The following is a 23,150-nucleotide window of genomic DNA, read 5'->3' on the forward strand; positions in this document are numbered from 1 at the left end:
GCAGACCTGTGAGCAAAAATACAGTAATTGTAGAGCATTTCATGTGACTATACCACAACTTTTACTTGGATACACCTTGAATTAGACATTTATTTCCTAAAGCCTTGGAGCACATAATATTATTTACCTACATAATTTTCCTCTGTAGTCAGGCTTTGAAGTTTCAAATTAAAGTAATTTGTCTGTTCTTGTTTATAGGATACTAAAAGAAATAGTTCTTCAAAGAGCATGTATTTCTAAAGGAAATGTAAAGCACAATTTCCAAACAGAATAAATAATAACTTGAGGTTTAACAATGGAGGAAAAAGAGTTTTATTAATGAACTGTATTAAAAGTGCTGAATGTGCCACAAGAGCTATTGAATGTTGGTCCCAACTTAAATAAGTTATTTTAGCATCAAGTAAAAAAAGCAGAATTTGTGAATTTCACAGATTCACAGAACATTCTGAGTTGGAAGGGACCCACAAGGATCTTTGAGTCCAAGTCTTTGACTGACAATTTAATACTGTAATTGACAACTTGCTAGTAGTGGCTGTGGAAGCTGAACCAGTAAAATGTAATTTTTATCATAATTCCTATAGATGTTTTTTAAAGAATGTGTGCTTTTGGGAATGTCTGTTTTAGAAGTAAGTCTTTAATTCAATAAATGTTTGCACATCTTTATATCTGTGCCTAGGAAAGCACACACAGCATATGCAGTGCTCAGCAGAACTGTTATACCTATTATATTATATATATACCTATTATACCTATTAAATTGTATTGAAAAGTAACTGCTTTACTGTGTCCAGTCTAGGAAAGTCCTCTGCTTTCTGTATTTAATCAGATTCACTGAGTGGAAGGTGCAAGAAATCCCATCATAGACCCTATTGACTAATTTGCATTAAGAGATCTTTCTTCCTTACCTCCATTAGTATTTGGCTTAAATCCTGAATGATTTCATTAGCTATGTAAGGGCTTAATCTCTTGGAAATCCTACTAAGCTCTTGCCCTCATTGAAAGCTATGATAATTTGTTCTAGTTAATTTTGATTTAAATATATTGCTTTCATTCTACTTAACGTTCCTTGCTTTTATTTTTTTTTTAAATAATGGCAAGATGCATAAGAACACCAGTTTTGTCTTTGTCTTATTATTTTGCATCCCTCTGCTGTTTGGTCTTAGAATCTGCTTTTAAGCAATACCATTTTTTTTCAATTTGTCTATGCAGTCAACTGCAATTGTAAGTGAGGTAAAATTAAATACTTACAGAAGTTGATGCCTTTAATCCTGTTTTTTCAACGTACAGTAGTATTTGATACAGCTGTGATTTTTGCTGTAATTATTCTTTTGACATATGAAAGACTTAGATTTATTCTGAGATGTCCTGCACCTTTTTTCCAGAGGAAAGAGAATAATTTGTAAAAGGTTGTGGAAGAAAGTGCTGCTTCAAATCTGTTTTATATTACTGCAAGTATGTAAGGAAGCTAAACAGCCTTTTTACTTTCTTTTCTAATGGAAGTACACATAATTTCTGTTATCCATTTTGTGTAGATACAGGAGGGAACATGGCATTTGTACTAACTCTAGAAAAATTCTTTTGGAATCTCTTAATGGGGCTGTGTTGCAAGGGGACATGTTATAAGCAGTTTGATACTTTTTTATCCTCTCCAAAATACTGACTGCTTGTCAATGGGGAGAATTTAGGAATGTGGAGATAGGATGGTTTCCTGTTGAAAATAAACCAAGGCATGTACTAACATTAAGTGTAAACAGGAACATATAAACAGGGATGGCTTGTGGAAACAAACAAAACAGGCAGTTTTTTCCAAGACAAAGTGGCAATGGAAGTGCTTCCAAGCTAGTTTTGTGTTCTCACAGTCAGGTTGATCGAGGAAGTGGAAAAAATTCTTTATAGACTCTCATAGGTGTAGTGCTGCATGCTTGCTACAGTTTTACCAACTAGTTCTCTCAAGTCTTAGGATAGTTTACAAGAAATTCCCAAAAGAGACTTACAACCACCTCTGTGTTGAGGGAGGATCCCTTTAGAGCACATAACCTAAACCCAGGTTTAGAAGTGTGAATGGGACTTTCCTACTAGTTAGAGAACCTGTTTCCCAGTAGGGCCTTATCCAATTTTCACATTTGTCATTCAGCAGTCTTTTGGATGCGTGGCCACACACCCACTCCTTCATCTTTCAATGCAGATAGTCTTCGAGGTATTCATAATCTCTGCTAAAAGGGTATGGAATATCCAAGTCCTTGGAGGTTGTCCTTACTGCACCACAGCGAACATGAGCTAAGATAAGATAAGAGCGCTGAGATGGGATGCAAGGTCAGAAGCATAGAACTGCTCTCCAAAATACAGGCACTTTCCCTGAAAACTCAGGCTCTGCGGTATTTCTGAAGAATTTCTCCACCTCTGGAGATCTGCAGCAATGCTGTCTGGAGAATCATCCACCCTCCTGCAAAATCTGTGCATCCAAGCATACAGCAGTACTTAGCAAAGCCTTGTTGCTGCTGGTGTTTTAAAAACAAACAAAATAAATAGAGAACTCTTCTATAAGTAACGTACTTGGTAGGTGGTTGGAGAGGGTAAAGCAGAACAGCATTTGGCAGTCTTTCACGACACTGTGTTGATAACAGGCAGATTGACAATCTGTCTTTCTCTTCTGCATGGGGTCTCATTAATAAATCTGTAGGTCAAACTGAAGGGAGGGCAAGTGTTGAAGTACCCAACCTGGTGAGCCCGAGTACTGAAACATCCATAGTGTAACTGTGCATACAATAATTTTCAGTTACTTCTATTCAATTTTATGTTTTAATTTGCTGAAAATTTCTAAGCAATGCTTTACATATATTCTTTGTTTTCTTAAATATGGTAAAGATACCTAGATACCTGAAGGTGCATAGAAAAAGGTGTTTAAGGAGAAAATAATTCTTGAAAAGTTAGAGCTTGGTTACCAGATAAGTAACCAAGTTCATAACCGGTAATTGTAAAATGCTTCATTTTAACTATAAGCACTGTACATACAGTAGAGCACTTTTTATATGTTAAAAGGTTTTAACTAGAGAATGGTTGTTGATAAATGCTATACATGCATTTGCAGTATGAGTGCCAACCTGGCACTCATTTTTCCAAAATTCCCAGCAAAGAATTTTCTCTTGAAATTCATTTTCAGCCATATCCAAATAATACTTTCTTTGTGGGTATACTTGAGTTTCTCTGATCAAGCAGGAATAAGTATCCTTTAGTTAAATTATGTCTCAAAACAAAGTTCCTGTTGCTTTTCAGTTGCAAAATGTGCAAAATAAATTTGTTATTTGTTATAAGAAGATTCTAACTATATATTATCTGTGGAATACATTATAAATTGGTATTCTAATAGCTGTAAATCTCCTAGTAATTAATAACTGACTAGCATGAAAAAATTCCTATAGAATATATAGCCTTAGAGTGGTCTCCTAAATGATTCATAGAATATGGAAAATACATATTTTAAGAGAGCTTTAATGGCTTGTTCTATGGAAGTATTCCTTCATCTTGCTCTTTCAAGAGAATAAATTCAAGTGTTCAAAGAAAAGCAAGTAATATTTGTAAGCAGTCTTTGAATGCACACACCAGCAAATGGGTCTGGTAACAATTTTAACAGACTTGTGATGAATGTGAAGATTATATACTGAATCTCAGATTTGCACTTTTAACACTAGAACTCTTCCTTAACTTTCCCTTCTTCTCTTGGTAGGACTGGCAGAGATATCCCAGATCCTTGGTTGCAGTGAGAATTTTTAAAACCTGAAGCTACTTTCTATAGAGACATTCTTTAATTATTCAGTTACACATTATTTGGTTTGGGGTGGTGTTTTTTTTTTTTTTTTTTGAATGTTCAGTAGCAAATGCTTTCCTTTGTCAGAATACATGTCTTGTTTGTTGAAGTTATAGAAATTTCTTACATAATTCTGGGAAAGAGCAAACTGTATGCTTCACAACTGTACTTGTGCCCTAACTTCTAAAATACCACAGAGATGGAGACTAAAAATAACTGTGTATTTTGTTATTGCTGCTTTACTTAGTGTTTTGAAAAATTGCTGTTGACAACCGTTTAATACAAGACAACCAACTGGGCACTTGCACTCAGATAAGGCCTTATCTACTCACAAGACTTTTGCTCCTGTGAACATTCAGAATGCAGAGTTAATAAATTATTAAAGGAGGACACTTTCTGGCTTATATATATTTTAACCACAGTATTACAGTTGCAAAAAGTTTTTATTTCTGGTGATGTGTCAGTCACTAAAATGTTGACTTTAAATTTTATATTTTAACCTAAATTTGTAAAGCTGGAAGACTACAAATATCCTCCTATTTAAAATAAATAATGAACCTGGGTCATGGGAAGCAGAGATAAGGCTTTTCTTGTTATGTACAAACACAAAAATAGCTTCAGACTTGCATTTCAAATCTGAGACTTCTGCTGAAATGTTGAAAACTATTTGGCAGTCCATGTAGTTGTTAGGAGACTCATAAATGTCATGGGTAGCTCCTATTTTGTAATTACAGTGAAAAAAAAAAAAGCAAACTTGAGATTTCAAGGCCACAGTCTAGACAGACTTGACTTCAAGAGTGAGGACAAAACTTTCCAGATCAAAGTATCCATGTAATATGCATGCCATCATTATATTAGAGCATTGCCCCCATTCCTTACTGGGATGGAGTACAGCTTGCTCTCCCTCTGGCTCCAGATCCTCCAAAAAGGTTTTCACAATCAGTGCTTTATTCCTAAATGGAATGAAAGCTAAGAGGCCTCACAATTTCATTTTCTGACTTCAGACAAATTAAATTCTAAGCAAGCATATTAATTTTTGGGACTCTAGCCATAATCACAGCCTTGTTACAAATATGAAATGTGCAAAGTGTTAGGAAGAAATAGAACTTCTTCTAGTAAGCAGCAGCTATCAGAAGTTCAAAACAATCAAAAATATTTGTGCTAGGACACATCATGTGATTTTATGCTGCCTGCAGCATGACTGAGCCTTCACAGCTATTGTAAATAACACAAGTGCTTGTAGCTCTTGACAAGAGGCTATTCCCACATCTCCTAAATGATTTCTAGTATTAGAAATCTGAGATTGTCAGTATTAATGGTTGCTTTTTTGTATGAGAACAAAATGAATGCACCCACTGGCTCTTGAACTACTCAAGTTCTTTTGTTCTTTATTTCTTTGTTACAGCTGTGTACTAGACTCACTGTTGAAGTGTACAATACTTAGCATATGCTGGGGCTGCACTTAGTTTTAAAGCCCCTTCCTGCATGATTTCCTTCCTATTTTTTTTTTCAATTGTGAAGTCTGAGTGTTCTTGAAGCTTATGATATGTCACAGAAAACAAGGGGGGAGGGAGAGAAAGAAGTCCTTACAGCTTCAGCCCATACACAGGGCAAGACAGTTTACATATTTTTTTAAAAAATCATAATACAAAGCATAATACACTCTGGAGCCTTCTTACTCAAAACTAGTTTTATTTTAAAAAATAAGTTGAATGCATAGCACTCACAAAGATTCCATTGTTTTGGACATTTTGCATTTAGAAGCACCATTCTTATTTATGCCATAAAAAACACATTTTGGTTCTAATAGTAAGAACAGTGTATTTTTAATGTACACTGATAAAGCCCTTTTAAATAATATAGATTGAAACTGTTCAGTGTACATTTTCTGTCATCATGATGCAGCTGTAGTGTCAGAAAAAAACTCAGACTAAGTAATAAATTAAAAACAAACAGCATGTAGTGTATCTTTTTACAATTGACCTAATGTCTTAAAATAGTCAAATTAAAAATACCCTATTAAATGTAAATCTGTGGTATTAACTAACTGAATAAGCCCCCCACCCATTATAATTCCAGTGTTAAGTATTAGTTAAATTTTTATATATCAAATGCCTATGGGATAAATTTACTAATACCCCCAAAAAGAAGAACCTATACTGCTGTGTCACAAAAAAAGATGACAAGTTAGCTGATGGAAAGATTTTACAGAAGAAAAATGCTACAGGCATCTGCTGTTATTTCAAGTCATGGTCTATTACAAGACTGTACATTCATAGCATCAGAGGTAGTTAGAGCACTGAGGACTTGGATACAGCATTGCAACAAAATGAAACCAGCAGAAAGAAGTCCATTTCCCTCTAAAATGGGTAACAGTGCCGAGTAAAAAGCATGGCATCTTATGAGGTGGAAAGTCTCTACTTAACACTACTCTCAGACATTGGGAAATATTAAGAGATGAAGAGAGGAGAGGAAAAGAACCCAAACCAACTTGCATTTTAATGAGGAATTGATCACACTATGCCTATTTCAAAGTTGATTCTCTAGGATAAAAGAGAGTCATCTTTTCCATTCACCCTCCTATTCTTCTTGACCTGCACATCTATGCCACAAAAGCCCACAACAAAAACTGGGATTTAAAAGACAAAACAAAGAGAAAGAGGATTTCTTCTCCTAAACAATAAATAGGTTTTTGTAGCATGTTATAATTTAGCCCCAGGAAGAATGAACACAGCTGTCTTCCCTCCATTCTGAACATTATGGTGATAAAGCCTTCATCTTCATATTGATAATGTAACTTAATTGCCCCTGCAACAGTTTCTGTAAGAGCCACAATAATTCAGTGTCATTCGATGGTACACTATTTTAAGTGCTGCCACTAAGACAGGGGGGAAGATGGTAAAAGAACAATGAAACAACCAAAAAAAAGCCTTAAGCCCATATACTATAAAGATATTTTAAAGTAGTAAGAATCCTGCCATTCATACCACTTCCTCCCGTATTCTAGCACGGGAGGAAGTCCGATATCTTCTTGTATTTAAAAAACAAAAACAAAACAAACCACCCCAACAAACACACAAAAAACCCCAAAAACCATCTCCATTAATATCTCTACCATAGCTTCCATCCAAGAGGCGGATGAATGAAGCTTTCTACCCTCAGACTATCCACTCCACAGGAGATAGTGTAATTCCACAGAGTTATGTAATTAGCACCTTACTTGTGATGAAGCAGATCACTCTGCAAAATATTTCTGATCCACCCATTTGGAAGAGCAAATCTCTGTATCTTGTTCTAGAACTCCCAAATAGTAGAAGAAAAAGTTGCCCCTTTATTACCTGAGAGTTTCTCTCCACTATAAGCCTGACAGAACTGGATTTCTGTCAGCATTGAACTGTACTTTTTCTGTAGGGATGATACTGTCAGTACAACTGGAGGATGCTTTCTGTTGGTTAATAATATTCATGTGTTTGTGTGTGTGTGTATACAGAGGAATCACAGCACTGTAGTAGTTCTGGTACAGTACAAGTTCAGCTGAAACTTTCTTTTCTTCAATTACCACACTGCTGGGCAGTAGTTCACATCTACATTCTGTGAACTCTAACATATCCCTTTGGTACTCTGCATAGATGCCCTGAAGAAAAGCCACTCCACTTGCTATAGTCTCTTCCCTCTCTGCCTTCCTTCCCCGAGTTATACCCAAATAGTGTACAAACCAGCAGCACAGAGTAATGAGTAGAAAAGTCCCTGAGTTAGTATGAAAGAGTTACTTTAAACACAAAAAAGATAGGGAGGATAAAAGAGGCAAAAATATATTGTCTGTCCTGTAAAGTACAAAACTTAAAAAACTAGCCAAAATACCAGTTAATTCACATGCCTTAGCCTAAAGCAAATAACCAATACAAGTGGTGAAAAAGGGGCAAGAGTATGGAGTTAGCCACATGAGAATTGTTTCTTCCTGTGATCTCCATGTACCTGTAGAAGTCTGGCATTCAGTGGATTCTTAAGTTTCAGTCAGTATAAAGTAAGTGTTAATACTGTACGGTGGTATGACAAATGTCATCAAAATAATACTGCATATCTCCTTCATTAAAAGGTGAGTCTGTAGTTAGTTCACAGCAGTTTTTCTTTTGAGTAGTATTTCATCAACACACATTAGAAGCAGAATATTCTGAGTGTCAGAGTAAGAACTTATTATCCCCAAGCATACAAATTCTTTTTTAGAGGATGGCCTGTGTGCTAATTTTTTGCAGTCTGTTATTTGAGCTGTGGTACTGGTTGCCAATCCAGCTGCTTTTTTTCTGGGAAGACACCTTTTTTTATTCAATTTTTTGCCCTCAAACTTTTTTGAGGTTTAACAAAAAAATGAAACCATTTGCCACACAACTCTCCGCCCTGAACAAAGAAGCACAAAACCATTTTGTACTTATCACCTCTCAAAGCAGGGAGTAATACAGGAATATCGTCCATTCACTTGGTATGTCCGGTTGTAGGAGACACTTATGCACGGCTTCACTTCCAGCGGCACAGCCAGCGACATGGCAGCACCGGTCTGTACGTGGCCTCGAGCCTGAGCACTGGTCTGTAAGGCAGCAGGGCAAGTCTGGAGTGGGTAAGAGGCTGTGTGAGTGGATGACAGTATCTGCTGGCAGCTTTGCTGCTGTGATGCTGGGTGGTGGTACTGTAACGAAGACTGATGAGCCTGGAGATACTGTGGTACGTGCTGCTGAGCATTGGCCTGCTGGGCACTTGGAGCTGGGGGCTGAAATACAGCGTGTTGGGCAGACTGAGCCTGTTGTCCTTTCTGCTTGTTTGCTTCCTTCACGTCATTATCATGCGCACTAAAACAAATTGAAAAGACAAAATGCATCAAAATAGATATTAATATAATTTAAACTCTTTTGAGTTAACATTTAAGAGCACTCTAAAAATGCTGCAGATATCGGACAGCTTCCAAAGCTTTAAAAAAAATAAAATAGTTTTAGCTACCATTTACAATCACCTAAGGTTTCAAAATTCGGTTAGGGTACAGTCTCTCTTTTTGGCATTTCACTTCACTGCGCAGCAATAAAAAACACAGACAAAAGCCAAGTACAATGCATGTAATACAGCAGGACCTAGAATTATAGTGAAATAGAGTTTGCTACTGTACTTTATTAGCCCAATAAATTGCCAGATTACCAGAACCTGAACTTGCTGCTTCTACTGCATTTAAGTTAAACAGAGCATAAGGTTTCTAAAGACAAGATACCAGAAATGTTTGTAGTATCTACATTATAGTACTTAAAAATCGTATGTATATTCATACAGGATCCTGTTCTGGAGAGCAGAAACACTTTTTTTTCTTCCTGTCACCTTTCTTCTAGCCTATTCAGTACAGCTCACCTGAATTCCCTTTGATTTACACCTGTCTGAATGTATCTAGACACACTCTCTTCCTCAATTCTATGCAATTCTACGTTAAGCAGATGCCACCTACACTTTTCATTGCTAACTTTTTGATGGTGCCCTCCCTCTGTTCCAGAGCAATACTAAAAACACTTCTGCAACAGAACTTGCATGCTTTAGGTACTACTCCTTTCATTATCCACATTGGTGAAGCCGACAGAGGCTATCAGGGGTGAAAATGTCACATTTCTAAGGCTGCTGTGGTTCTTCCAGATACAGCTGTGCTTCTACTGATCACAATTATGTTTAGACTTGGATAAGAGCAAATTTCTGTAGAGAGAAAGCAGACTGTAACATGTAACATGCCTTCCCAGGAAGGTTCACTTGGCATGCATTGGCACTTTTATCTCATGTCAGCTATAGTGCAAAAATGGATACAGCAAAAATAAATACAAACTCCTCGTCATTTCCTCCTGCCAAAGCTGGTCACTCAAATGGTCTGCACATTTGATCCATCATCTGTTTGGAGCATGCCTTGAACTTCCAAGGCATACAGTCTTCTCTATGAAAGCTCCTATGTCTTTGGTACTCTTCACTATCTCTTTGCTCTCTGAGCAAGCTAGAGAGATTGGGAACAAGCTATTTAAGATGCTCAAAGCACATGTTCAGTAGAAGTGCAAGGCAGAAGTTTATTTGTTGAAAGAACAGGGAAGAGATTAGATCTGATAAAGATTTCTCTTTTGAAAAGAGCAAAACAGTTATTTCCTAACAATATGTCTCTACCAAACTTATGTGTGCCCTAATACATCAGTATTTTTAGAACAGAGGAATGGAAATTTATGAAGAAATGTAATTGCACTGTTGGCAGCAGTTAAGCATAACAACAGATGCAGAAATGGGCTTAAGAAAAGCCACTGCTGTTAACTCACATTAAGAGTCGCTCAATACATGGCACCAGGAAGTCCCAGGAGTAGGCAGTCAGGTGATGCAGCCGGGTAGGCCACGTGGGTGAGAGACGCAAGATAATCCTTGAAGAAGCTACACATGCAGTAGCAACTAGAGAAGGGGCATAATTTAAAAATTCATGATCTAAAAAGAAGGAATGAGAAAAAGATTCATTTAAGTTCAACACTGTCTGTCAAGACAACAAAGAAGTCATTATCTGAAATCTGTAACTCACCTTGCAATGATACTTCCAGAAAGTAATCGGCATATTTTGCCATATATAACTTAGTCTTCTCTAAGCAAACCATTGGCCAGCCATCATGAAGATCAGTCTCATGGACAGCAATAGAAAGATAATAGTCGATGAAATGAGCAGCAGTTGGGAGGCACAAATTCCACTGAAATGTTTCTAGCAACAACAACTCCATATGAAGCAAATTCTGTTTTGTTAGTACCAAATTCATGTTAGTCATACAACCCAAGCTGTTCAACTGTTCAAGTTTGGGAACACTGTCTTCCTTTTCTTCAAATTTACCTTCAGATGAACAGAAAGAGGAGGGAAAAAAAAGTTCAGCACAAATGAACTATAAAATTGATTGTAGCTAGTGTCTTGTTGGTCATATTTCAATTCTACTATGTCAAACAAGCTTGAGACTTTCCTGCATATGCAAAGCTCAAAAGGAATATGTCACTAGAGACAAAAAGGGGTATGTACTAAAACGGGCTAAATTTCAGCAGATAATGTCAAACATTGTCTAGGATATTGTGCAGTGCCATGTTTCCTGTTGGTTTTCCCATGCTGGCACACAGAAGCCAGCTGCCAAGAAGAGAATATTAGGACATCACTGACATTGCATATGCAAGTTTTTGTCACCAAATTATTGTATATAATGCGTCTCCATCATCAATGAAATACCACTTTGATGTGACTTGGAAAACACACCACAGGAGCATTTGGCTTTAATCACCCTCCCGCCCCCACACACCCTTTTTGTGTCTAAAACTCATTAGAGCATAGCTAGAGCTCCAGCCAACCTGACTGCTTTTAATGCCTGCTATGGTAGGTGCAGTTTTACATTTGAGATCTGGCAAACAAGTGGATTTCAGCAACATGAAAACCCCCTCTGCCACATACACTGTTTCCACCTTCCTTGGACTTCTAACTTGTCAGGCCTGTATGTTTTTAGCCTAAAGCAAAATTGTGTATGTAGAAAACCCATTAATAAGAGAAACAAGTGTCACATTTCCATACAGTTTGACATATGGTTGTGCTATTTCAATTTCATTGCAAATTCTTTCCATCTTACACTCTCTATTCAGTACTACATGATAGGTTGTAAATGCACATTCTTTGAGTTTTGCAGGACTGAACATACGTGAACATTTACTTTTTTCAACAGTGGAGGTACTTATATAGGACTTAATCCAATACCAGTGCCAGCCTGTTAGTTTTTATTTCCCATACACCAGTAATTACAGAAATAAAAACTTCAGGAGTCACATAATAATTTCTCCTATTACTTCTTTAACCTTATCAGGTATATCGCAATGTCATAACTTATTACACCACTGACTAAACTGCTTGTTTAAGCCACATAGGGCAGAAGTTTAAAACAGCATTTTGGTTCTCTCTGAACCAATCCATACACTGCTTCTCAGAGAGTGAGTACCTGAGGCCTTCAGATCTCTACTTGCAGCTTGCCATGAAAGATAGCAGTGGTTCATTTAAAAGAAAAAAAATTAAAATCCTCTTCAGAACATGAATTTAATTTGAAAATCCGGCATTAGTTCAAAGCCAATCCATTTTCCTAAATGGATTACAGTGGTTTCTGAGGCAACGTTTTCATACTCAGCGCAACATCCTTTGCCAAGAGAAGATTACTGGCTGGTGGCACCTAGTCAAAGTCTGCCCTCAGAAGAATCTGAAACAACCCTTTTCTGGTTTAATTGTTCTACTAAATAGCTGTATTAGTGGACACCGGATGCAGTGAAAAGATGAAAACTGTCCAACACCACAGCACTCCAGTTTTGTAGCAAAGCAGGCCTAGAGCCCTTATTGGAGAAAATGAGAATAGATTCAGAGAAACAGATCAACATAAACTGAACCAACAGTTAGTTCTGCTGCCAGGACCAGTTTCTCTGCATCTATTGGTTTAAGAACAAGTGCCAGCAGGTTTCCCAGCAATCTGCACCCATATTTTTTCAGGGATATTGAAAAGGGGTTTCAACAAATGTTGAAACATGATACACACCACAAGAATCTAGCTGAGGTCAATATAAGCAGCACTGTTCATAATGAGTGTTTGTAATTAATTCTATCTTCAGAGTACTGTGCATTCATGGATGTATTTTACCTATATTACATTTTGTATGTGACAATACATGATTTATGTTAGCCTTAACTTGCTTAAATAACATTGCAATTTACAAAATCTGGAGTATTCCAGAACTACACAGCACCATCAGCAGAATGCAGTGCAGTCTACACATAGTTTATTTAATTTCTTTCTTTATCACGGATACGCAAATTTCTGATTTCCAGCACAGGACCTACCTATTTTGAGATACCACTAGAAAGACAGTCTTTCTGTTCCTACAACACAGGTCTTAAAGTTCACATTAGAATAACTTGTTTCCAAGTATAAACATTAGTTTTTAATCACCATTTGTTTTTTTCCTACCTCAGTTCCATCGGGTGCCAACAGAAATCAAAACAAACCTAAAGAAATGCTCTACCTATTGGGCCAAACTGATACACGCTGCTCCTCTTTTATAACTACTTTGTTTCCCCCACCTGCTCCATCCCCCCAAGACACACCTTGCATTTGGCAGTAAAATCTATGAGTCTAGTTCAAGTTTGGTGCCACATACTTACTTGCTAGAAGTAAACAGGAAAGAGCCACCACATGCAGTTGCTGTGTGGATATGTCATAGCGGTCCATGAAGAGGTCCAGCAGATACACAGCCAGATGTCGTGCAGCAGGACAGAGTCTGAACCTGTTGCTCACAATGGCAATCAGGTCTGCAAAGTATCTTCTCAAGTGTAACTGGGGAGACTGGCCTTTGTAAGACGGCAGCTTCAGCTCCTAGATGGACAGCAGCAAGTAATTTTATTAAAACAGTAATAAGTTTGAAGTGGTATCAGATTAATACAGCTGATACTTTAATATTTATAATGGAAATTTAAAAGGATTTCTCCCTTCTTCCTTCTGTTCCCACCATTTCAGAATCCCTTTTCAGTGAACAAAATCCATTTGTTGTATTACAGAACAACCAAAAAATACTTTGTTTCTGCACAACATTAACAACTTAAAATTTAACATCTTTCAATTGGGCAATCCCCCAGGGTGACTTCAGCTTTTACCATGTCTGTTGTATTACCTCTGCTGCAAAGGCTGTACAGCAAGGGCATGCAAGTATTCCTCAGCTGCTTCAATGCAAAGTTCAACAGTTTAACTCAACCCGTCTCTTGCTACACCTCAATCTGAGCAACCAGACTTTGTACTTAAGTGTTTGCATGTTCTAGAGCTGTCAAATCTCCTGCTGATGCCTTCAGGAAAAGGCCACTGACAGGCAGCTGAACCTTAGGAAGAGGAAGGGGGTGTACATGAACCATTTGCTTCATGTGTACGTTAAAACACTGACACAATCTAATTGATGTCACACTGACACTGATTACAGTGTGCTCTAAGGCAGTTAGTTAAGATCACACAGTCTCAGATTTGGGGGGAGGACCCATCAAAACAAAAGTCCTATGAACACCACATTGGAGAAAAATCTGTACCGTGATCTATCTTGAATATAAAATTTGGACTGGTAGGAAAAAAAACCCCACCTCCTCCAGGCTCCTGCCTAGTAGCCAGTACCTCCTCTTGTATGCAGCAGAACAGCAGTGCTGTCCTCTGTTATCATGAATAAATTTATGAGATACACCGTGCACCCACATGCTGCGTTTAAGCAGGATTTTGAGCACAATTACATTTCCAGCGAAAATTAACTTGATTAATTTAACTTAATGACATCAAGTTGGAATAGAGTCACACAATTTTTTCCACGTTTTAATGTAAACTCATATTGTTTGAAACAATCTATTGAAGTGATAAAAACCCCACAAACAAACTTCTCACCTACTAAGCTTCATAATTCACCTTTCACAGCACTAACTTAGCTTTAGTAAAGATAACTTTGGTAGCAAATGAATGATCCTGTCCTTCCCTTATTTCCCTCTATCACTGAAAAAGAGTAAAGCAGTCACGACTCCGGGAAAAGTAATCTGCTCATCGAGTAACATCAGGCAGCAAAAGCACATTTTTAGTAGGTTCAGTCACTGTAAACTGATTTTCAACCCGCGTGTTAAGATGCGCTTTATGAAAATAGTCCCGAAGAGCAACTCTGAGTCAGTCGAAGCAACTTCTAAGCAATTGCCTAAATCCTCTACTATTCTTCATGCACTCAGGGTTTCTTTCACTGGGTTTTTGTTTACTTGGTCAGGTATTTTTGTTCCAATAACACCACAATGCTTTCTGCCGAGTTTAAACCTGGACCCACGCAAACGTCCCAAGAGCAGCACCGGGCGCACCGTGAGTCCCTCAGAGTGCAGCGGGAGCACAGTCCGGCTGCTCCGATCAGCTGTCACGGCCGCGGACACTCGGCCCCAACACCCACGGAGGGAAGACACAGCGAGTCCCAAGTTTACAAAAGCCAACTCCGCCGAGCCCCGGCGGCCGAACGGGGCCGCCCCACACACGGTCTCTACCCGCAGCCCCCGCGGCGGCTCCGATGGCCGGAGCCTCACAAAGGCGCCGGGGCCGCCCCCAAGCCTAGCTCCCCCCCGGCTACCTTGTATCGAAGCGCTTGGTGGATGTCGGCCGCCAGCTGTCCTGTCCACCACTGCGCCTCCAGCTCCATCGGCGGCGCGGCGCGGCACCCGGGCCCGGGCACCGGGGAGGAAGCAGCACTCGCTGAGGGCGGGACGGGCAGCGCCACCCTCGCCCCTTTCTGGCTCGCCCTCGGTTAACCACGATCAGCTGCCGCGGGGCGCCCCCAGCCCCCCGGCCCAGCTGGCCGCCATGCGGGGCACAAGTGCGGCTCGTTAAGCCGCCCCCTCCCGCCGCGGGGCACGGCCGGGCGAGGGGGTCACGGAGGTGGTGGCGGCCGCGGGGGAGGCGGCGGGGCGCGGCCCGGGACACCCGAGCGCGGCGCGGCGGCCCCGGGGCTCCGCCGCCATCACGCGGCGCCGCGCGCCGCGCCCATTGTTAAAGGGCCGCGCGTGTACAAAGCCGGGCAGCGCCCGCACGCGCCTGCCCGCCCGCCAATCGCTGGCCGCCTTACAGCGCGGCCCCCACGGGCGCCAATCGCCGGCCGCTTTACAGCGCGGCCCGGGCACCAATCAGCGCGCGGCGGTCGCGGGCCGGAGGCGGGGGCGCTGGGCCCGAGGAAGGTGTCGGCGGGGCGGCCCGGCCGGGGTCCCTCAGTGGGCAGCTCTGTGGGGCCGCCGCGCTGCCCGGCGGGAGAGCCGGGGCAGCGGGGCTCACTCGGCCGCAGCACAGCGGTCTTTGGGCCCCCATGAGCGCCGGGTAGCACCTTTTCTTTCCCCCCCCCCCGTCTTCTTTTCTTCCCCCTCCCCTCATTTCCCCCGGCTCTTTCCCAGTGGGCTCAGCTGTGAGGTTTCAGCACGTGGCACTGGCAGCGCGTCGCTCAGCTCTTGCCCTGCAGGCGCGTTGTTCTGGTAGCAGTGCGGGGCGTACACGCCTCCTCGGAGCTTTGAGACTCCAGTATTGGATTGATTTGGTTCCCTGCTGGTTAAATCCCGGGAGAAGGTTTGCAGGAGCACGCATCCTGCCTTTCAATAGCCTGTGGCGCTCAGCTGAGCGGAGGGCTCCGTGTCCTGGCAGCTGGTGACTGAGAGCTCTCACTCGTGCCCCTCGTTTAGCAGAAGGTGCTCTGCGCTTGCTCTGTGTTCATAGAGCCTTTTCCTTGGTGCTTTATACTCCCCGGTAACCCCCCGCTATGGACACCTTACGAAATAAAACTTAGTGCTTTACATATTTGAATTTATAAATATTGAAACAACTAGTTAATGAGAATACAAAACCTGGTACAACAGGTGATGCAAAGTGATGGAGAAGAAATGCTTTGGGTGCAGTTTTTGTTGAGGGAATATATTTAATTTTTTGTTTCTACCTTTGCTCAGACATGAATTTTTCCTTTTAATTAAGAAAATGGAAACCAACTTTTTGACATAACCAGTTTAATGACTCTGTAGTGGGAACTGTAAAAGCCTGTTCCTTTCAACATGAATGTCTAATGGGTACCTATGGACCACAGCGGTCCCTTTCATCTGAGGAGATGTGCTTATAGGTGAAAGCTTTTGTTTTTGAGGACACATTTTTGGACAGTTTCCATTTATGACAGATGTTGCTATAAAATGCTACATAGTTTTCTGAAGGAAAAAGCAAGAAAAGTATTTTTTTTTGTGCCTAATTGCAAAAATATTTGAACTATTTAGATTAGCTGTCTGAGATCTATGGACTATTGACAAATCAGCATTTTCCTTGTCCAATGGGTTTTTGTCTTATTTCTATACATTACTTTATAGGTAAGTGCATGCTCAAGCTAATTTTTATATTTGCAGATACATTGTTTTTAAATTGTTTATCCTTGAAGAACGTGATATGAAACTCTATGTTTCAAGGATAAATCTCAAAAACAGATTCCAAATGGAGACACTGTCTTTTATAACATCTTTATGGCCTTCAAAAATGTGTTGCCTGCATGAAGAGAAGGCTAATAAACACCCGCATGCTAAAACCTGTTACAGCGGGACCAAACAGGGAAGTGATGTTCCTTCTCTTATTGCTATTAGCAGTGCTGCCTCCTTCTAGAGCTTTTAAACACTGTGTGGATTAGTCTGGTGCTGAACTGTTAAGCAGGGAAAAAAATACTGATACTTGCATATATTTCTCATATATGCTTGATTGACTTAGATAGAAAACACCATCCTCGTAAGGCTGTGTACTCTGAGAACTATTTAATTTATATATAATCAAGAAAAACAATGATGTCATTGTTACTTGCCACTCTGCAAAGTGGAGTAAGCTGTGGAACTCCCAATTTCAGATTATTTTTCCTAGTTCACATTACAATCTATGTTAATTGAGTTGTTGATCTTGTGAACCGTTATATCTTTTGCTTTTCACGCAATGAAAAGGTAAGTTTGGAAAGAGCTTCATTATCCTGCCCAAGGCCAGGCTTGTTCCTGGCATGCATTTTTCTAACCTTGGAGACATTCAGAAAATCATCCTATTGAAAAAGCCAAAGCACTTAAGTACAGCTGGGTTAGCTGCAGGAAGCTTGCATCCTATCAGCTGTTAACAATCAGCCACTGGAATAATCTCCTCAGGGAAGTGGTGGATTCCCCAGTGTTGGACACTTTTAAGATTCAGTGGGATAGGGTGCTGGGACATCCTGCTTTTGCCAAGAAAGTTTGGATGAGATGGATGGTGGTGGAACTCCCCTTCCAACTTGGTATTCTATGACCTCAGTTTATGCCTTAGCCCCACCTGGAAGATTTGAGAACAGTCGTGGAGTGCCTAACTGAGGCTGATTGTTTTCAGAGGTCAGAGTTTGCAAGATCACAGTTTTGGGGTTTGAATGGGAATGGGAGTAGCATTCTGTAGCACTGTAATGAGTAGCATGCAGTAGCACTGTAATGAGACTAGGTTAATACAGCTTCTTTGCATGCCTTATAATCAATCCTAAATGTACTAGAATTTTTTTATTTTTTTAGCCGGTCCAGATTTTATCTACTTTTAATGGTCAAGGCTGTGTACAGTGCTTTAAGTATTCCTACCTTAGTCCCCTGTATGTAAGTCAGGATGGAACAAAAATAACTCAGTGAGTCCTTAGAATAAACAGAGGATATTAAACATGACTTTCAGTGGCAATGGTTACATTTCCATTAGCAGGAAACTGAAAGCGTGAAGTATGCATAGTATGTAGAACCAGAGAAAACAGCAGAATTAAATATTGTGGAACCATTTTGAAATTGGTATCCTCTTTCTGTAAATGACCCTGGTTCACCTAAGCAAATATGTGTGTCTCAGGGGGGAATGGAATTGGCTGTGAGAGCTGCTGTCTGTGCTTTGAAAAGGGGCCAAGTAGCAAGAAACACCGTTATTCTTGGAACTCACCAAGAAAAATTATTACCCTGAACTACATCCAAAACAGGCTAGAATGTAGCCTGTGAAATCTGGACTAAAATCCCTGTAATATTTTTGTGGAATCTTCTAAAGAGGATGCTGCAGAAGTCTTACAATTTATGGACCTGCAATTCACAAGTTATAGTCCTAACACAGTTTCAGACATGGTGGGTGAGCTGGCTTCTCTTTGTAGTTACTGGGAGGTTAGATCTATATCTCAGGAGCTGATGCATGTATTTATGTGTTTAAGCTGCTTTTTCCTCCCCTAGTTTTCTTCTGGTGGTTCTTCTTGGCCTGTGGAAAAAGAAATGTGACTTTTAAAATACAAATTAAGAACTTGGAAGTAATTGCCAAGTACAGCAAATGCTCTGATCCTGGAAACCATATTAGAACCTGTTTACCCCTCCTAGAGTAAAAGGATCTGTTTCTGGTGTACTGTTCTTAGTTTTAATGGTACATCAGCCACAGAGAACAAGTTTCTAAAGACTGACACACTGTTCTACTTATGTACCCCTTGTCATATGATACATCTCTGAAGTTTGGATTTATCTTGACTGACAGAATGAAATAAAACAACACAAAAGCAGCACCCAGGATGGAAGCTAAATTCTGGGGTGACATAGCACTGAAAGAAATATTTAAATAATGGCTCAATTGCTATGTTAATTGTGGGTTTTGTTTATTGGTTCTTGCTTTTGTTTTGTTGGTCCTTGGCTTCTCATCTGAATAAAGACATGGTAATTCCTTAAAAGACTTTTTGAAGAACTTCTTTTTTTGGAATTAAAATGTAAGAGAATCTCAGTTTTGTAGAACTGAGAATTATTAAAAAAAAAAAAAAAAAGTCAAAACTTAGTTCCTGAGTTTCTTGGGGCTGAGAAAGTTAGCTCTGCTTTTGTTCTGTCCTTCTTGATCTTATTTTCAAACAAAGGCTGCATCTGATGACATTCATAGCAGTAATATTTCAAGTGCATTTAATTAAAGGGAATGAATCACCCTGAAGACAGCACAGTAATTGCTCACAGAGCTCTTTTGCAGCATGGTTTTAGATGAAATGCGCCATGTTAGTAAAAAGTCTTAACACTTCAGAAGGATTAATGAAGGAAGTCTCCTACAGAAAGTACTCTGGGGTTGTATTTGTAAATCCTGCATTGAATGCTAAAGGTACTCTGTGGGTAAGATTTTCAAAGTTGTCTGGGGATTTGAATTCCCAGATAGCTACTGAAATGTGATTAATAGATTTGAACTGAGCTGGTAAATATCCTTTGGAACTGTTGACTTTAGTTTTTAATATGGCTATTAAGACAGAAAACATCTGAGAATGCTCGGGCCTGAGTGATACATGCTTTTCATGAAGCATTTTAATGAACAACTTGGCTTTAAGTATTTTCCCATTTTCTGGGAAGCTATTATAAAAATGTGCACCCATAAATGTTTTATTTGGCATTAGGGTAAATGTATATGTTTTTGATAATGTGTTGAATGAAGGAAACATTCATAGAAGTGGAAGAATGTTGGTGGATATAATTTGTACTCGAGGGTTGTTCTTTTCTGTAAGTCACACTCATGGTTGTCAGTAACTAGAAAGATGGGAGGAATTTTGCATCTAAAGCAAATGTACTTCCTGCTTGGAAGGCTTCAGCTCATTTGACTGGAATTTAGTAAAGGTTATTTGTTGTGCAGTTAGCTCAGGGATGGAGGGAGAGCAGTTAGGAATATGCTGTTGTTCCTGTCAAACATGTTTTGATTTATTTATATTCACAGAATTTATGTAGGGCAAAGTGGCCTGTTCCTTTTCGTTTCAAACTTAAGGTCCATCACAGAATTTATTTTTTTTTCAATATAATATCTAGGGTTGCCAATTAGGAGCCAGCCCAGGCAGAGTACCACAAAGTTAATGCCTTTGTCTGCTAGGGGTGGCCCAGGAGGAGAACTGTCTGCAGACGTGGGACAGGGGCACTTATCTTTGTGGTGCTTCTTGTTTAAGTACTTGACTAGTGTGGTTCCATCTTGGTAGCAGCCCAAACTTCACAGCTGCAGTTTCTTGCTAATGAACAGCCAATTGCTACTAGTGAAAGTAACTAAAATTATTGTCCTCTATTCAGAGGACTTGGTAAACTTGTTTCATCTGTTGGGATTTACATGCACAGAGGTAGAGCAGAGATGTGTAAAGCACTGCACTTGCTTTTAGGTTAGGGAAGGCTACTACAAAGTCCTTCTGGAGCTGTATCTTCTCTGGGATGAACAAGCCCAGATCACTCAGCTTCTCTTCAAAAGGCACGTGATCCAGTCTCTAACCATCTTGGTGGCCCTCTGATGGATTTGCTCCAATTAGTCAATGTCCTTGTTGTACTGGGGGCAGGAGGGTGTCCTAAAACCGGATGCAGTATTCTAGATACAGTTCAACAAGTGGTAAGTAAATGGTAATAATAACAACTACTTTTGCTATGGCTCTGTTAACACAGACCAAATGCTGCCAGCCAAGGCATATTGTTGACTCCTGTTCATCTTGCTGCTGTAGGAGCCTTCAGCTTCCCTGTGGTGCTGGCTGATCTGTTTTGTGCTCCCTCCAGGATGTTTGCCACAGTGTGTCACAGCATGGTTTACTCTGTGTCCACAAAGCAAGCAAACAAACACAAAACCTGGCCAAATATGAAGAATGGTAAATTTCAGCTGATTTGGGGACGGGCTAAATCCTGCCAAATCCCACAGGGTTTACGTGTGTCCAAAGTGTTGTGCTCTTTGATCCATTATTCAGAAGTACTGCAGCTTAATCAGTTGTGTTGTTAGGAAGGAGCTTGTGGTTTGGGATTGCAGTAAGTAGGAATAGTGATTCCTATCATGATCATAGATCACAATGAGATTTGGGATCTCATGCTGCATCAGCGTCTGATGCACGTGGCGAATTCTGTTTCTGACAGCCAGAGCCCAGGGGCTCCTAATGTAATCTTAACATCTCACTATGCTGAAAGAATTTGAGATTTTTATATGTTTGGGACACTTTTTACTGTCAGGCACATGGTCATGTGTTGAAGGAGCTGATATGACAATATCATATCTAGACAGTGTGGATGTACCTTTCTTGAGCTTTATGGATAAGCAGACCTTCACTTCTGCTTCCTAATTTCCTCATGCTACTTAGTGTGTAATCACCTAGTCACAACACATCTAGTCAAGACATGTTTTAAGACATGAGTCAGTATGCTTTATTTTCGCTCATTGCACTGTGACTCATTACACCCACTGCATTATTAAAAAGGCAGAAACATACCTCCATTTGGATATTGCTAAAAGCATTGTGATAACTGGTTTGACAAGTGTGTTAAATGATCAATCCAGTTGAAAGGATCTCTGGATGGAATGGTAAAATGAACCTAAAATGTTTGGTTTCATAGCTCGTTGCCAGTGGTACTCCTATCTGAAATTGTGACCCCCATTTTGAATTAGACTCTCTGTTTGGGATGTGTTTGATGAACACATGGAGAAAAGCTATGCCTTTAACAAGTAGTTAACAACCCGTGGGAAGAAGGGTTCAGGAGAAAGTGTTTTTTCTGTTGAAATTAGTCAGCACTGACTGCTTCTCTGACAATAACAGACAGTATTAAGATTGCCCTTCTCCTCTTAGAACAGAACCTATCTCCACCACCGCTGTGTAAGAGATGGGAGGAACTGGTGAGACATTGCTCATTTTACACATTAATCAACTTCAGAGTTGGGGGAAAAGTGCTGTCAAGAGTCAGTGTGCATCTGTGGGCTCTATTTAGTTGCTTTGCACATTGCTGTGATCAGGTGCACAATTTCAAAGGAACTCATATATTCATTTTCCTGTCCCATTCAGAATTACTTTGAAGGACAACGTGTAAGAACCATCTCTTGTGCTGCTTGCAAAATGGAGTCATGTTTGCTTAGCATTTTGAATGCAAAATACTGCATATGAAAAAATGATATAAATCACAGACTGAAATTAGAGCTATCAATATGGTAAATAAACAATATCTGTGAAACACTCATACACTACCATATCTTAAATTTATACAAGATTCTCTTTGGCAAGAAAACAAACGAACGCTTCATATTTCTCTTCTCACTAATGGCCTCAGTCTTGTGAAATGCCAGCTTGTGTTTTTTCTTTAAGTGGTGGTCCAACAATTTCAAAACAGATGGTAAAAGTCAGCCTTTGTGTTTGAATCATTACTTTGTTTAGTATGTGACTGTGATTAGAGTAGGTATTGCTTGTAAGAAATAAACTGATTGATACTGCTGGGTGTTTGTTTTGTGGATGTTTTTTACAATTTGTAAATTACTCTTTGCTTGAAAATGCCTGTAGAATTCTTTGGAGTTTGCCATGTGAAACTATGTCTGCAGTTTGTAATTTACCATGTTACTTAGCTATAAAAGCCAAGTGGTATTATTCTTGGTTCACTGTTGTTTTTTGTAAATAAGCATCAGAATTGAATTGAACTGAGTTCTGATCCACCTTTAAAGGTTTCATGAACATAAACAGTGCCCCTTAAAGTTATCCTGAGCATGTGTCAGTGTGTTTACATGCTCAAAACTGGCTTTTTGTGTCCACATGATGTTGTAGGGAGCAAGAGCTCTGAACTGCGGAAAGTGAAGGGAAATGCACCTCAGCAATGTTGGTGTGAATATGTGACTGCAGATGATTGGTCAGGGATGGGGGCATATGGTGGGATGGAGTGGGAGAAGAGCAGAAACAGGTGATTAATAGGATTGATCATGAACTGGTAAATCCTTAGAGACTGATATTCAAAGCAATGCTCAGACGCTGATGTTGTGCTTGGTTGGGATCACCA

The 23,150-nt window shown here is 39.9% G+C and overlaps 1 protein-coding gene across 1 annotated transcript; it reads right to left on the reverse strand.

The window, feature by feature from the left end:
* Window positions 1-5,724: 5,724 nt before the first annotated feature.
* Window positions 5,725-15,365, reverse strand: CCNJ (cyclin J). The gene is made up of 5 exons (XM_082285900.1): window positions 14,978-15,365; window positions 13,014-13,224; window positions 10,374-10,673; window positions 10,123-10,282; window positions 5,725-8,646 (listed from the first exon to the last, which is right to left on the reverse strand). The coding sequence occupies exons 1-5, from the start codon at window positions 15,044-15,046 to the stop codon at window positions 8,235-8,237; spliced, it is 1,152 nt and encodes a 383-aa protein (XP_082142026.1). The 5' UTR covers window positions 15,047-15,365; the 3' UTR covers window positions 5,725-8,234.
* Window positions 15,366-23,150: the final 7,785 nt, after the last annotated feature.

The sequence above is a fragment of the Coloeus monedula genome, assembly GCF_965178545.1.
Source record: "Coloeus monedula genome assembly, chromosome: 8".
In the NCBI taxonomy this organism is placed as follows: Eukaryota; Metazoa; Chordata; class Aves; order Passeriformes; family Corvidae; genus Coloeus; species Coloeus monedula.

Bases quoted from the DNA above. Each gene is read 5' to 3' on its own strand.
- CCNJ (XM_082285900.1), bottom strand. From the start codon at position 15,046: ATGGAGCTGGAGGCGCAGTGGTGGACAGGACAGCTGGCGGCCGACATC. The intron at 13,225-14,977 runs GTAGCCGGGGGG...CTGTCCATCTAG, and splicing joins ACCAAGCGCTTCGATACAAG to GAGCTGAAGCTGCCGTCTTA. The intron at 8,647-10,122 runs GTGAGTTAACAG...AATTTGTTTTAG, and splicing joins TGTATTGAGCGACTCTTAAT to TGCGCATGATAATGACGTGA.